The following is a 13,496-nucleotide window of genomic DNA, read 5'->3' as shown; positions in this document are numbered from 1 at the left end:
GTGGCCGAGTGGTTAAGTTTGCGTGCTCTGCTTTGGCAGCCCAGGGTTTCACCAGTTCGAATCCTGGGCGTGGACATGGCACCACTCATCAGGCCATGCTAAGGCAGCATCCCACATGCCACAACTAGAAGGACCCACAACTAAAAATGTACAACTATGTACCGGGGCCTTTGGGGAGAAAAAGGAAAAATCTAAAAAAAAAAATTTGGGCTATTTTATAGGAAATAATTTTCAGGTTTTTTTGTCAAAGGAATTGTTTATTAACTTAGTATGTCATTACTAGTTTGCTTTCATTTAGATTTATGAATGAACAAAAAGTATAAACGTTCAGAGACAATGCTGATTTCTCTGAAAGCTGTATGTAAATGTGCTTATTTCTTTTCCTGTTTTCATGTTGATTTATAAACCTAGAACAATTTTCTACAGGTTTTCCTAGTGAAACTTTAATGTTAAATTTCCGTGAAGTTGACATTTTATTTTTCTTAGTGTATAGATTAAAAAGACCTCAACTCAGAGCTTTTAATGCTTGTGTTTCATAAAATGTATTTTGTAGTGGTTTTAATTTTTTGCCTTTTTTCTTTAAACAATAGGTACCATTTGGCCCCTTTGCCTTCATGCCAGGAAAACTTGTCCACACTAATGAAGTCACTGTTTTACTCGGGGACAACTGGTTTGCAAAGTGCTCAGCAAAGCAGGCTGTGGGCCTAGTCGAGCACCGGAAAGAACGTATGTACCAGTTATAAATGATGTTTCCTTGCTGGATGTGTATTGGTTCACAGAGTGCCAAGCTGACTGACTGTTAGTTATTGAGAGTACTTCCCATGATTTATCAGTCCGGGCTGTTTGTAATTCTGTTGAATCACAGGTAGTGTGAGGAGAACCAGCATTTGAGAATGTGAGCTGGAGAATGGAACGTCTGGGTTGGAAATATCACCCACATTAATATGTTTTCAGAAATGATAAAGTGTAAAAGTAATTACACGTGGTTTTGTAGATAGAAGTTGGGAAGACATGAGAATTGGGGTCATTTTGTATTTTATAATTGATTTATTTTAAGTGCTTTCATAGACTTAATTTTAATACTTTAATACACAGAAGGAATTTACTTTCTACTTACTAAAAGAAATACCTGTTAGCAAAAGTGGAAACAATTCTTAACGTGCTTTTTGGTTTAGAAGGAGTCGTATTTTCATTTCACAGAAGAAGAGATCAAGTGTGGAGAGGTGCCACCTAAAGTGGCGGCTTATGCGTAAGTGGTTTGAGGTCTCTGCCTCGTTTGATTGAGATAGTTGTTTAGTTTTCTTTATCTGTGGTAGTATTTATCGGTGTATACACATCCACACACACATTTTGTAGTTGGATAGGTTGGCTTGGGTTCTAGCTTAGTTGCGTTTTAAAATTAGGTTTATTTAATATCTAATCTATGTTTTTATTTCTATAACAGCATACTTAAATTGATAGCATAATGTCCTCCCTACCTGCTTTTTAACCTTTTAGTTAAATGTGTGTTTGAAAATAAACTTTTGAGGATCCTTCTGTATAAATGAGGTGATATAGATACAAAACAGCTGAGTCTTCTAATGCTGAAATTATTTCGCTTATGTAAGAGTGGGTACTAGTTAGAGCACTCATTTACTCAGTGAAATTCTGGGATCTATATTTGGTGACTGTACTTGCAAATCAATTTCTACAAGTTTATAACTGATACTTAATTTTGATCTTTTATGACGCTAATCAGAATCTTATTGTTAGACCTGTATGCAATTTCTGGCAACGATAGTTCTTTTGGCATTACTGCATTAAAGTCAGTGCAGTATGCTGGAGGAAAGAGAATGGGCGTGCTTCTTCATTACAGGCCTTTCTTAATGGAGAAGGCTTGCTTTACTGGGGAAGCTCTGCTGATATGAAGTCAGTTCATAGTCTGTTGAGTTTGTTCACTTTGCTTTTCATATGGATATTTCAGTAAAGAAATCTTTAGAATCAGTTATGCCTTCATATATTAATGGGGGAATAGTTTTAATAGAATAGAATGGAGCTTTAGAATAGCGTAATGTCTTTTGGTAAATCACTTTGCACTGTTAAATATGGTTTTAGGAACTAACCAAACATCATAACTTTTGGGATCGATATTTATCTGAAATAATTTTCAGAATACATATGTATAAATTGTATTTGAGAACCTATTATGATAGATGAATTCTAACAAGTTTTATTCATACAGTTTTATAATAATTTATAATAACTGAATAAAATGTTTAGGCATATTGTTATACTTAACATTTATTAAGAAAAGATACTTTATTTTTCTGAAGGCAGAAGAAATATAACAAGTTAAACACGCAGTCACCTACCTCACTGTTGACAGGGTGATTGGGGAGGGTGGAGGGACGTGATTGTCTTTTAAGAAGGAAGTCAAAATGAAAGACAAAACAGGTTTAAAACAACAACAAGAAAAGGGTTCAGAGGAGAGCTGCCTCTGGGGATGATGATTTCTAATGGTGCCCTACCATTTGTGCTCACATCTTGAATTTTTGCCATTTAACGTGAATATGACCAGCTTTTTAAAGTTTTTTTCTAATGTTTGAAATGATCAGAGTGAAATTGACTTTCTATTTGGTATACTCTCCTGTGAGTTACAACACATGCAAACATTTGTTTAACCAGCACCACTATCAGGAAACAGCATAGGATACAGGATCACACCAGAAACACTCTCATGCTTTTCTTTTGTGGCCATGCTGCGAACCTCTGCCCCTGAGGCCTGACAGCCACTGATCTGTCTGTCTCACTGTTAGTGTTACCTTTTCCAGAATGTCATACAAATGGAATCATACACTTTGTACCCTTTTGAGACTGGCTTCTTTCATTCACCATAATGCCTCATCCAGGTTGTTCTGTGTATCAAAAGTTTTTCCTTTTTACTGCTGTGTATTCTTCCATTGTATGCGTGTACCACACTTTTTCTGTTCACCCATTGAAGAACATTTGGGTTGCTTCCGTTTTTTGACAATTATGAACAGAGCTGCAGCAAGCCTTTGTGTGTGACTATAAATGTTCATTGCTGTTGCTAAATGCCTGCGAGTGGGATTGCTGGGTCTTAATGATAAGTGTATGTTCGGTTCCTAAGAAACTGCCAGGCTGTTTTCCACAGAGGCTGTATTGTTTTACATCTCTTCAACCACAGCATGGTATGAGAATCCTAGTAGCTTTGTGTCCTTATCAGCCCTTGGTATTGTCATTTTTAAAAATTTTAGCCATTTGAATAGGTATATAGTGGTTTTAATTTGCATTTCCCTAATGGCTAATGATGTTGAGGGTTGATTCATGTACTTATTTGCTATCTGTATATCCTCTTTTATCAGTTGAAGTCTTTTGTCCGTTTTTAAAACTTGGGTTGTATTTTACTTGCCCTTGAGTTTTGAGAGTTCTTTATGTATTCTGGATACAAGGCCTTTGTTGACTCTGTGATTTGAAAATATTTTCTCCTAGTCTGCATCTTGTCTTTTTATTCTCTTAACAGGGTTTTTCTAGAGCAAAAGTTTTTAATTTTAAAGTCCAGTTTATTACTTTTTTCTTTTATGGATCATGTGTTTGGTGTCATATCTAAGAACTCTTTGCCTAACCTCAGTTCATGAAAATTTTCTCCTGTGTTTTCTTTTAAAATGTTTATAGTTGAAATTTTGCACTTAGATCTGTAATGCATCTTAAGTTAATTTTTGTGTAAGGTATGAGGTTTAGTTCAATCTTTTTACATATGGATGTCCTGTTGGTCCAGTGTCTTTTGTTCAAAATACTCTCCATTGAATTGCCTTTGTACCTTTGTCAAAAGTGAATTGGTAGTGAAAACCACGATGAGATACATTTCATCCCTACTAGGTTGGCAATGATAAAAAGACAGACAATAACATATATTGGCGAGGATGTGGAAAATTGCACCCCTTATATGTTGCTGGTGAGAAAGTAAACTGGTGCAGCCACTTTGGAAAACAGTTTGGAGTTTTTCACAAAATTAAACACTGAGTTATCATATTACCCTATTCCACACCTCAATATTATTATACCCAGGAGAAATAAAAACATACGTCTCCACAAAAACTCATACACGAATGTTAAGAGCAGCATTATCCATAATAGCCAAAAAAATGGAAACAACCCACATGTCTATCAACTAATGAATGGGTAAATAAAATGTGAATGTTGTTCAGCAAGAAAAAGAAATGTACCTTGAAAACATTATGCTAAGTGAAAAAAGTCAGCTACAAAAGACTACATATTGTATGATTCCACTTTCGTAAAATATTTAGAATAGGCAGATTGATAAAACGGAAAGTAGAGGAGCGGTTGCTAAGGGCGAGCAAGGTATGGGGGAGAATGCAGAGTGACTTTTTAAAAATTTTTTTTATTTTTAAAGATTTAATTTTTTTCCTTTTTCTCCCCAAAGCCCCCCAGTACGTAGTTGTATATTCTTCGTTGTGGGTCCTTCTAGTTGTGGCATGTGGGACGCTGCCTCAGCGTGGTTTGATGAGTAGTGCCATGTCCGCGCCCAGGATTTGAACCGACGAAACACTGGGCCGCCTACAGTGCAGCGTGCGAACTCAGCCACGGGGCCGGCCCCCTGGAGAGTGACTTTTAATTTATTTGAATACATTATATATGGATATGATAAAATTTAAAGGATATTTATTGAAATATAAGTATCCCTCTTTCTCCTGTCCCTTGGCATCCACTTGACCAACCTGGATACATCACTGTTGTTGGTATCTTACTTATTATTTTGTGTGTTTATATCCACAGACTGAGGCATTCCCAACTCACCACATACACAACCACTCAAATGGTAGCACATGTTTTTTTGCCTCTTGCTGTCTCCTTCTTTTAATGACTGTGTGGCATTATGTTATATGGATACACCGTAAGTTATGTAACCAGTCTCTTACTGATAAGCTTTTAGGTTGTTTTCAGGTTTTTACTGTTAAAAACAAAAGTATAATAAATAACCGGTGTGTATGTATGTATCGTTTTGTACTTGTGTATCTAGATCTGTAGGATAAATGACTGGGATTGAATCAGTGGCATAAAGGGGTATGTGGTTTTAACTTCGATAATGCCAGTCTGAAGATCGTGACTGCCTACTCCTTTGCAAACGCAATGTGCTGTCAAACTTTTTTGAAATTGATAACTTCTTATCGTCTCCCCATTCAACTGACTTCCTTTCTCCCTCCCTCCCGCCTTCCCTCCCTTCTTGTCTTCCCTTTATTGTGTAAAATACATATAACATAAAGTTTACCATTTTAACTGTTTTTAAATGTACAGTTCAGTGGCATTACGTACGTTCATGTTGTTGTTTAACTGTAACCACCACCCATCTCAAGAGCTTTTTCATCTTCCCAAACTAAAACTGTGTTGCAAACAGTAATTCCCCATTATCCCTCCAACCAGCCCCTGGTAACCAGTATTCTACTTTCTTTCCCTATGAATTTGACTATTCTAGATACCTCATAAATAGAATCATATAATATTTGTCTTCTGGTGACTGGCTCATTTCACTGATATAATGTTTTCAAGGTCCTTCCATGTTGTAGCACGTATTGGAATTTCCTTCCTTTTTAAGGCTGAATAATATTCTGTTGTGTGTATATACAACCTTTTGTTTATTTGTTCGTATTTTGATGGACACATGGGTTGTTTCTACCTTTTGGCTGTTAGGAATGCTGCTGTGAACATGGATATACAAATATATGTTCAATTCCTGCTTTTAATTCTTTGAGTCTATACTCAGAAGTGGGATCATAGGATTGTGCAGTACTTCTGTTTTTGAGAAGTCACCATGGTGTCTTCCACAGTGGTTGTACCATTTACATTACCACCAGCAGCGTGTAAAGGATCCAGTGGTTCCACATTCTCGCCAACACTCGTTATTTACCTTCTTTTTGATAATAACCATCCTAATGGATTGGTATATCATTCTGGTTTTGATTTGCATTTCTCTAATGAGAGTAATGACTAAGGATGTTGAGCATCTTTTCATGTGCTTGTTGGCCATTTGTAGAAAAGTCTTCAGAGAAATGTCAATTCAAATCCTTTGCCCATTTTGAAATTGGGTTGTCTTTTTGTTGTTGAGTTCTAGGAATTCTTTATATATTCTAGACATTAGTCCCTTGTCAGCTGTATGATTTGCGAACATTTCCTCCCATTCTATGGATTGCCTTTTCACTCTTTTGATAATGTCCTTTGATGCACAAAAGTTTTCAATTTTGATAAAGCTTAATTTGTCTGTTTATTCTTTTGTTGCTTGGGCTTTGGGTATCATGTCCAAGAAGTGATTGCCAAATTCAGTGTGATGAAGCTTTCCCCCTGTGTTTTCTTCTAAGAATTTCATAGTTTTAGCTCTTGATTGAGGTCTTTCGTCCATTTTGAGTTAATTTTTATGTATGGTGTAAGGTAAGGGTCCACTTTCATTCCTTTGTGTGTGAATATTCAGTTTTCCCAGTGCTGTTTTTTGAAGACTGTCCTCACTCCATTGAATGGTTTTGGCACCATTGTCGAAAATCATTTGAACATATATGAGGGTTTATTTCTGGGCTCTCTATTCTATTTTGTGGTCCATATGTCTATCTTATTGCCAGTACGACAGTGTTTTGATTACTGTAGCTTTGTTGTAAGTTTTGAAATCAGAAAATATGAGATCTCCAACTTTGATCTTCTTTTTCAAGATTGTTTTAGCTGTTTGGGGTCTGTTGAGATTCCCTATGGATTTTGGGATGGATTTTTCTGTGTTTGAAAAAGTTTTGTTGGGGTTTTGATAGGGATTGCATTGAACTTGTATATGGCTTTGGGTGATATTGACATCTTAACAATATTAAGTCCTCCAATCCATGAACGCAGGATGTCTTTCCATTTGTTTGTCTCTTCTTTAATTTCTTTCAGCAACACTTTTAAATTTGTGATCAAGTCTGTGCCTCCTTGGCTAAATTTATTTCTAAATATTTTATTCTTGTCGATGTTATTATAAATGGAATTATTTTCTTAATTTCTTTTTCAGATTGTTCATTGCTGGTGTATGGAAATGCAACTGATTTTTGAGTGTTGATTTTGTATCCTGCAACTTTACTGAATGTGTTTTTTAGCTCTTGAACAATTTGTGTGTGTGTTTGTGTAATGGTTAGCATTTTCTACATAAAAGATCATATGATCTGCCAATAGAGATAATTTTACTCCTTCCTTTCCAATTTGGATGCTTTTTATTTATTTTTTCTTGCCTAGTTGCTTTGGCTAGAACTTCTAGTACTGTGTTGAATAGACATGGTGATAGTAGGCATCTTCATCTTGTTCCTGATCTTAGGGGGAAAACTTTCCGTCTTTCACTGTTGAGTATGATGTCAATTTAGGGTTTTCATGTATGGCCTTTGTCATGTTTAGGAAGTGATCGTCTAATCTTAGTTTATTGAGTGTTCTGTATCATGAAGTGGTGTTGGATTTTGCCAAAGTCTTTCTGTATCAGTTGAGATAGTCATTTGGTGGTTTTATCTCCTACATCCTGTTAATATAGTGCTGCTGCGTTTTGTTTGCTAGCATTTTTTTTTCACAGTTTTATTGAGATATGATTGACATATATCACTGTATGAGTTTCAAGTATATAGCATAAAGGTTTGACTTACATATATGGTGAAATGATTACCACGATAAGTTTAGTTAACATCTAGCACTTCGTATAGATACAATAAAAAGAAATGGAGAAAAAAGAAAAATTTTCTCCTTGTAATGACAACTCTTAGGATTATTTATTCTCTTAACTTTTCATGTATGTCATACAGCAGTGGTAACTATAGTCATCTTGTTGTATGTTACATTCCTGGTACTTACCTATAACTGGAGGTTTGTAGCTTTCTCCAATTCCTCCTCCCTCCACCCCCCATTTGCTGGCATTTTGTTGAGGATTTTTGCATATACGTTCATAAGGGATATGAGCTTGTAGTTTTCTTTTCCTTTAGTGTCTTTGACTGGCCTCATAGAACGTCTTCCTTCCTCTTCAATATTTTGAAAGAGTTTGAGAATTGGTATGATTCTTTGAATGTTTGGTAGAATTCATCTGTGAAGCCATCGGTTCCTGGGCTTTTCATTGTTGGGAGGTTTCGATTACTGATTCAATCTCCTTACTTGTAGGTCTATTCTGATTTTCTTGTTCTATCAGTTTTAGTAGTGCATATGTTTCTAGGAATTTGTTTATCTAGGTTATCCAATTTATTGGAATTCAATTTTTCATAATGTTCTTTTATGATCCTTTTTATTTCTAGAAAATAAGTGGAAATGTCTCCACTTTTATTTCTGATTTTAGTAATTTGAGTCTTTTCTGTTTCCTAGTCAGTGTAGGTAAAGATGTGTCAATTTTGTTGGTCTTTTCAAAGAATCAACTTTTGGTTTTGTTGATTCTTCTCTATTGCTTTTCTGTTCTCTATTTTGTTTGTCTCTACTCTAATTGTTGGTATTCCTTCCTTATGCTAGCTTTGGGCTTAGTTTTCTTTGCTGTTTCAGGTTCCTTAAAGCATGTAGTTAGGTTATGATTTGAGGTCTTTCTTCTTTTTTAATGTAGGTGTTTATAAGTGTTAATTTCTTTCTTAGCACTGCTTTCACGTTATCCCATAAGTTTTGGTGTGTTGTATTATTTTCACTGGTCTCAAAGTGTTTTCTGACTTGCTTTGTGATTTCTTCTTTGATGCATTGATTAATTGAGTGTTTTGTTAAATTTCCACGTATTTGTGAATTTTCCACTTTTCCTTCTGTTACTGATTTCTAGTTTTATTACATTGTGATTGGAAAAAATACTTTGTATGGTTTCAGTCCTGTTAAAGTTTTAAAGACTTGTTTTATGGCCTATCGTTTGGTCTTTCTTGGAGAATATTCCATGTTTCCCTTAGAAAAATGTTCATTCTGCTCCTGTTGGATGGAGTGTTGTGTGTGTATCTGTTAGGTCTAATAGATGTTGTTCAAGTCCTCTATTTTCTTATTGCTCTTTTTTCTGATTGTCCTGTCCTTGATTGCAAGTAGGGTGTTGATGTCTCCAATTCTTATTGGAGGACTATTTCTCCCTTGAATTCTGTCAATGTCTGCTTCATTTATTTGGGGTTCTGTTGTTAAGTGTGTATATGTTTATAATTGTTATATCTTCTTGATAGATTAGATTGATCGTTTTTATCAATGTAAAATAACCTTTGACTCATGTAACCTTTTTTAACTTTTTAATTTTGTCTCATATTAGGATAGCCACACTCATTCTCCTTTGGTTACTATTTGCGTGGAATATCTTTTCCATCCTTTCACTTTCAACCTACTTGTGTCCTTAGATCTAAAGTGAGTCTCTTGCTGACAGCATATCGTTGGATTCTGTTTTTTACTTTTTAAATACATTCTGCCAATCTCTGCCTTCTGATTGGGTGGTTAATCCATTGACATTTATAGTAATTATTTACAGGGCAGGACTTATGTCATTTTGTTATTTCTTTTCTGTATGTCTTATAGCTTTTGTCTCTTTTTCTCTTCATTACTGCTTTCCTTTGTGTTTAGTTGATTTTTTTTCTTTTTGAGGAAGATTAGCCTTGAGCTAACATCTGCTGCCAATCCTCCTCTTTTTGCTGAGGAAGACTGGCCCTGAGCTAACGTCTGTGCCCATCTTCCTGTACTTTGTATGTGGGATGCCTACCACAGCATGGCTTGCTAAGCGGTGCCATGTCCACATCCAGTATCTGAACCAGCAAACCCTGGGCTGCTGAAGCGGGATGTGCGCACTTAACTGCTGTGCCACCGGGCCAGCCCTTGGTTGATTTTTTTGTAGTAAAACGTTTTGATCCCCTTCTCACTTCCTTATTAATATTTTATAGGTACTTTCTTTGTGATTGTCATGGAGATTACATACAGCATCCTAAAGTTATAACAGGGTATTTTGAATAGATACTGACTTAACTTCAGTCACATATAAAATCTCTATTCCTATACAACTCTGTGTCCCCCCCTTATGTTACTGATGTCACAGATTACATCTTTGAACATTGTGTGCCTGTTAACATAAAGTTGTAATGATTTTTTATAGACATCTCTTTTACATCCTGTAGCAAATAAAAAGTGGAGTTATATACCATAATGGCAATAATGCTGGCTTTTATTTTTAGGCCATGTTTATCTTGACTGGAGATTTTTAAATATTCATATGATCTCATGTTATTGTCTAGTGACCTTTCATGTCAACCTGAAGAACTTCTTTTAGCCTTTCTTGTATGGCAGGTCTAGTAATAAGAAAGTCCTTCAGTTTTTGTTTGGAAATTCTTAATTTCTCCATTATTTTTGAAGGACAGTTTTGCTGGATATAGGATTCTCAGTTGTTAGTTTTTTTCTCTCAGCACTTTAAATACAGTCATGCATTGCTTGATGATGGGGATATATTTTGAGAAATGCATAGTTAGGTGATTTTGTTGTTGTGTGGTCATTGTAGAGTGTAGTTACAGAAACCTGGGTGGTATAGCCTACTGCACTCCTGGGCTGTATGGTACTAATCTTATGGGACCAGTGTCATATATGCTGTCCTTTGTTGACTGAAACCTTGTTATGTGGTGCATGACTATTTCAGCTCACTACTTTTTGGCTTCCAAGGTTTCTGCTTGGAAATCTGCTAATATTTTCATTGAGGATCCCTTATATGTGATGAATCACTTTCCTCTTGCTGCTTTCAAGATTCTCTGTCTTTCAAAAGTTTGAGTACGTGTCTTGGAGTTGATCTCCTTGGATTTATTCTACTTGGAGTGAGTTGAGCTTTTTGGATTTATAGATGTATGTCTTTTGTCAAATTTGGGGATTTTTTGGCCATTATTTCTTCAAATGATCTCTTTGCTAGTTTTTCTTCTTTTGCTTTCTGAGACTATGTTAATGTGTGTATTGGTCTACTTGTTAATATTCCATAAGCTCCTGAGGCTCAGTTCACTTTTATTCATTCTTTTTTCTTTCTACTTCTTAGACTTGATAATTTCAAATGTCCAATCTTAAAGTACACTGATTTTTCCTTCTGCTTGCTCAAATATAGTATTGAACCCCTCTAGTGAATTTTTCAATAGAGTTATTAAATTTTTCAGCTCCAGAATTTGTTTGGTTTCTTTTTATAATTTCTATCTCTTTGTTGATATTCTCATTTTGTTCATACATTATTTTCCTTATTTCCTTGTGTGTTTCTCTTTAGCTCTTTGAGGATTTTGAAGATAGTTTTTTTAAGTCCTTGTCAGGTACTTCTGATGCCTGTATTTCTTCAGGGACAGTTTCTGGACTTATTTTGTTCTTTCACATGGGCCATATTTTTCTGTTTATTGTATGCCTTTTAATTTTTTGATGAAAATTGGGCATTTGAAGAAACAGCCACCTTTCTTAGGCTTGCAGACTGGTGAGGAGGACCTTCACTAATAAGCTGGGCTTGCCAGCTAAGCCTTTTTATCAGCCCAAAGTGGAAGGTTATGGCCTTGCATGTGTTTTCTGAGCATATGTCTTTCTTGGGTCGGTGTGTGGATTTTTAAATTTCCCGTGTACATGGCTGCTTTTGAACGTCTTAAGTTCCCAAACATTCTCACCTCAGCTTCTCTTTGCAGCCTCAGATTGTGTGTGTGTGACTCTGCAGAGTCTCTTGCCTCAGGTGTGTCTGTGAGTCTGTAATCCCCCTGCAGCTTTTGTGAGCAGTGCTGGCTGATCTCCCCCTACCCCCCAGGATCTGGTTTTGGTAAGACAGATTCTGGTTCTTCAGGCAGTGCCCAGACTGGCTGGAATGTTGCAAGTAAGGTCTGGTCTGTTCTCCATGCTTCAGGGGAGGGAAATGGGATCTGGGCTGCCACTTTCTCCAGACCAAAACTGCTTCACAGTGGGGAAAGGCAAGTAAAAATGTCATGAAGTTTCCTGCCGTTTTGACTGACTTTTTCTTTGAGTGTGTGTTTGGTTGCTGTAGACCTTTGACTGTTTTCCAGACCCCCTGTAAGGTCTTTTAGTTAATTTCTGTTTTTTTTTTTTTTTATTTTTTGAGTAGGGGAAAGGGACAGGGGCTTGGAGCTTTTTAGTCTGTAATTTTGTCTTTATTGTTTTAGGTAAGATTTTATCTTTGAGCATAGGAAATTCGTGAGCGTGTTTGTGGTAAGTGTAGTAAGTGACTAATGGTTCAAGAGAAGAAGTGAGACAAGATCCTGGAGGTGATGGGTTAGAAGCATAGGTAGGAAATGCAGGTTTGGAAAGAGAGGCAGGTAGGTGAGCTGAAGAATATTTGGGTTAATGAAGTAGAAGATCCAAATCTTCACAGTAATAAAGCCAAGTTTACTTGTTCGGAGGTGGGAGAGGTTAGGAGCTTGAAGTATGTGTGGAATATGTATCATGGGAAATTTGAATAGCCGTCAGCAAAGTTTTATGATTTATTGGCAATATGTGCGTTCTTGAGTATTTTCAGCAAAGCATATCTTAAGTGCATTGATACTTTGTTACAAAGTATAAATTAATGATTTTGGTTGTATCTATGTAATAAACATATATAGCTTTAAAACATATACCTTTTTAAAACGTATAATGAAAAGATAGCAGGATACTCCTCAGTCCTTCTTGGTTCACAGTTCCCATTCCCCGGAGGTAATTACTTTATCTTTTGGCCAGTCTTTTGCTCTGTTCTTTTTATCTATATTTTCCCAGTAATTTTCATGTTCTATTTTCTTGATTTCTTTTTTTCCAATTTTATGTAGTATCCCTTAGCTACCTGCCTATCATTAAAGGAGAGCATTTAGATCATTTACGTGGTGTTCTCCTTACTCCTCCCATCTTCTTAATATTTTCTGTTACAATTTTTGTTAAATCAGTGTTCATGCTTTATGTTTCCATTCTTGTATAGCCTTTCATTTGAAGTCAACTTCTTTTTTTTGTTACATAATGATATGTATCTGTCATTAATTCAGACAGACACTTTGATTTTATTCTTAGAGAGCTCTGTAGTGAGTTCTTCGTCTTGTTTCGATTTGGCCTGGCTCCCGTCTTGAACAAAGGACAGCTATCTTTCTGGTGTTCTCGTTTACCATTATACCTTGTCTTTGCCTCTTACTCATTCCCTGTTTCTTAGTTCCCATGGCGTTTCCTTTCAAGTTTTACTCATTTTGTTGGAGCATAGCTTTTAGTAATGTTCTGGGAATGTATGTGGGAGATAAATTTTTTGAAATTTGGCATGTCTGAAAATATTTTTTATACTCCTGCTTTTTGTAACTAGAGAATTCTAGGTTTTAGATACTTTTTTCCTCAGAAATTTGAAGATGTTACCCTGTTACCTTCTGTCTTACGTGTTGCTGTTGAAGAACCTGATGCTGTTCTCTGTCCTTTGTCTGTAACGTGTTTTTCTCTTTGGAAGCTTCAGATTCCTGTCTTTGTTCCCCGGGATCTGAGATGCCTTGTTGTGAACCTTGTAACATTTATTTACTAGATGTTTGGTAGGTCCTTCCACTGTG

The 13,496-nt window shown here is 36.0% G+C and overlaps 1 protein-coding gene across 1 annotated transcript in view; it reads left to right on the top strand.

Moving 5' to 3' along the window:
* Positions 1–13,496, top strand: part of URI1 (URI1 prefoldin like chaperone) — a 68,496-nt gene that overhangs the window by 39,871 nt on the left and 15,129 nt on the right. Inside the window, exon 4 of the mRNA XM_046682472.1 lies at positions 591–726. Within this exon, the coding sequence (XP_046538428.1) occupies positions 591–726 (136 nt within the window). The remainder of the gene's footprint in view (positions 1–590; positions 727–13,496) is intronic.

Source organism: Equus quagga, chromosome 13, assembly GCF_021613505.1.
Source record: "Equus quagga isolate Etosha38 chromosome 13, UCLA_HA_Equagga_1.0, whole genome shotgun sequence".
NCBI lineage: Eukaryota > Metazoa > Chordata > Mammalia > Perissodactyla > Equidae > Equus > Equus quagga.
The sequence above is the reverse complement of the archived record's forward strand: the minus strand, read 5'-3'. Positions and strand labels throughout refer to the sequence as shown.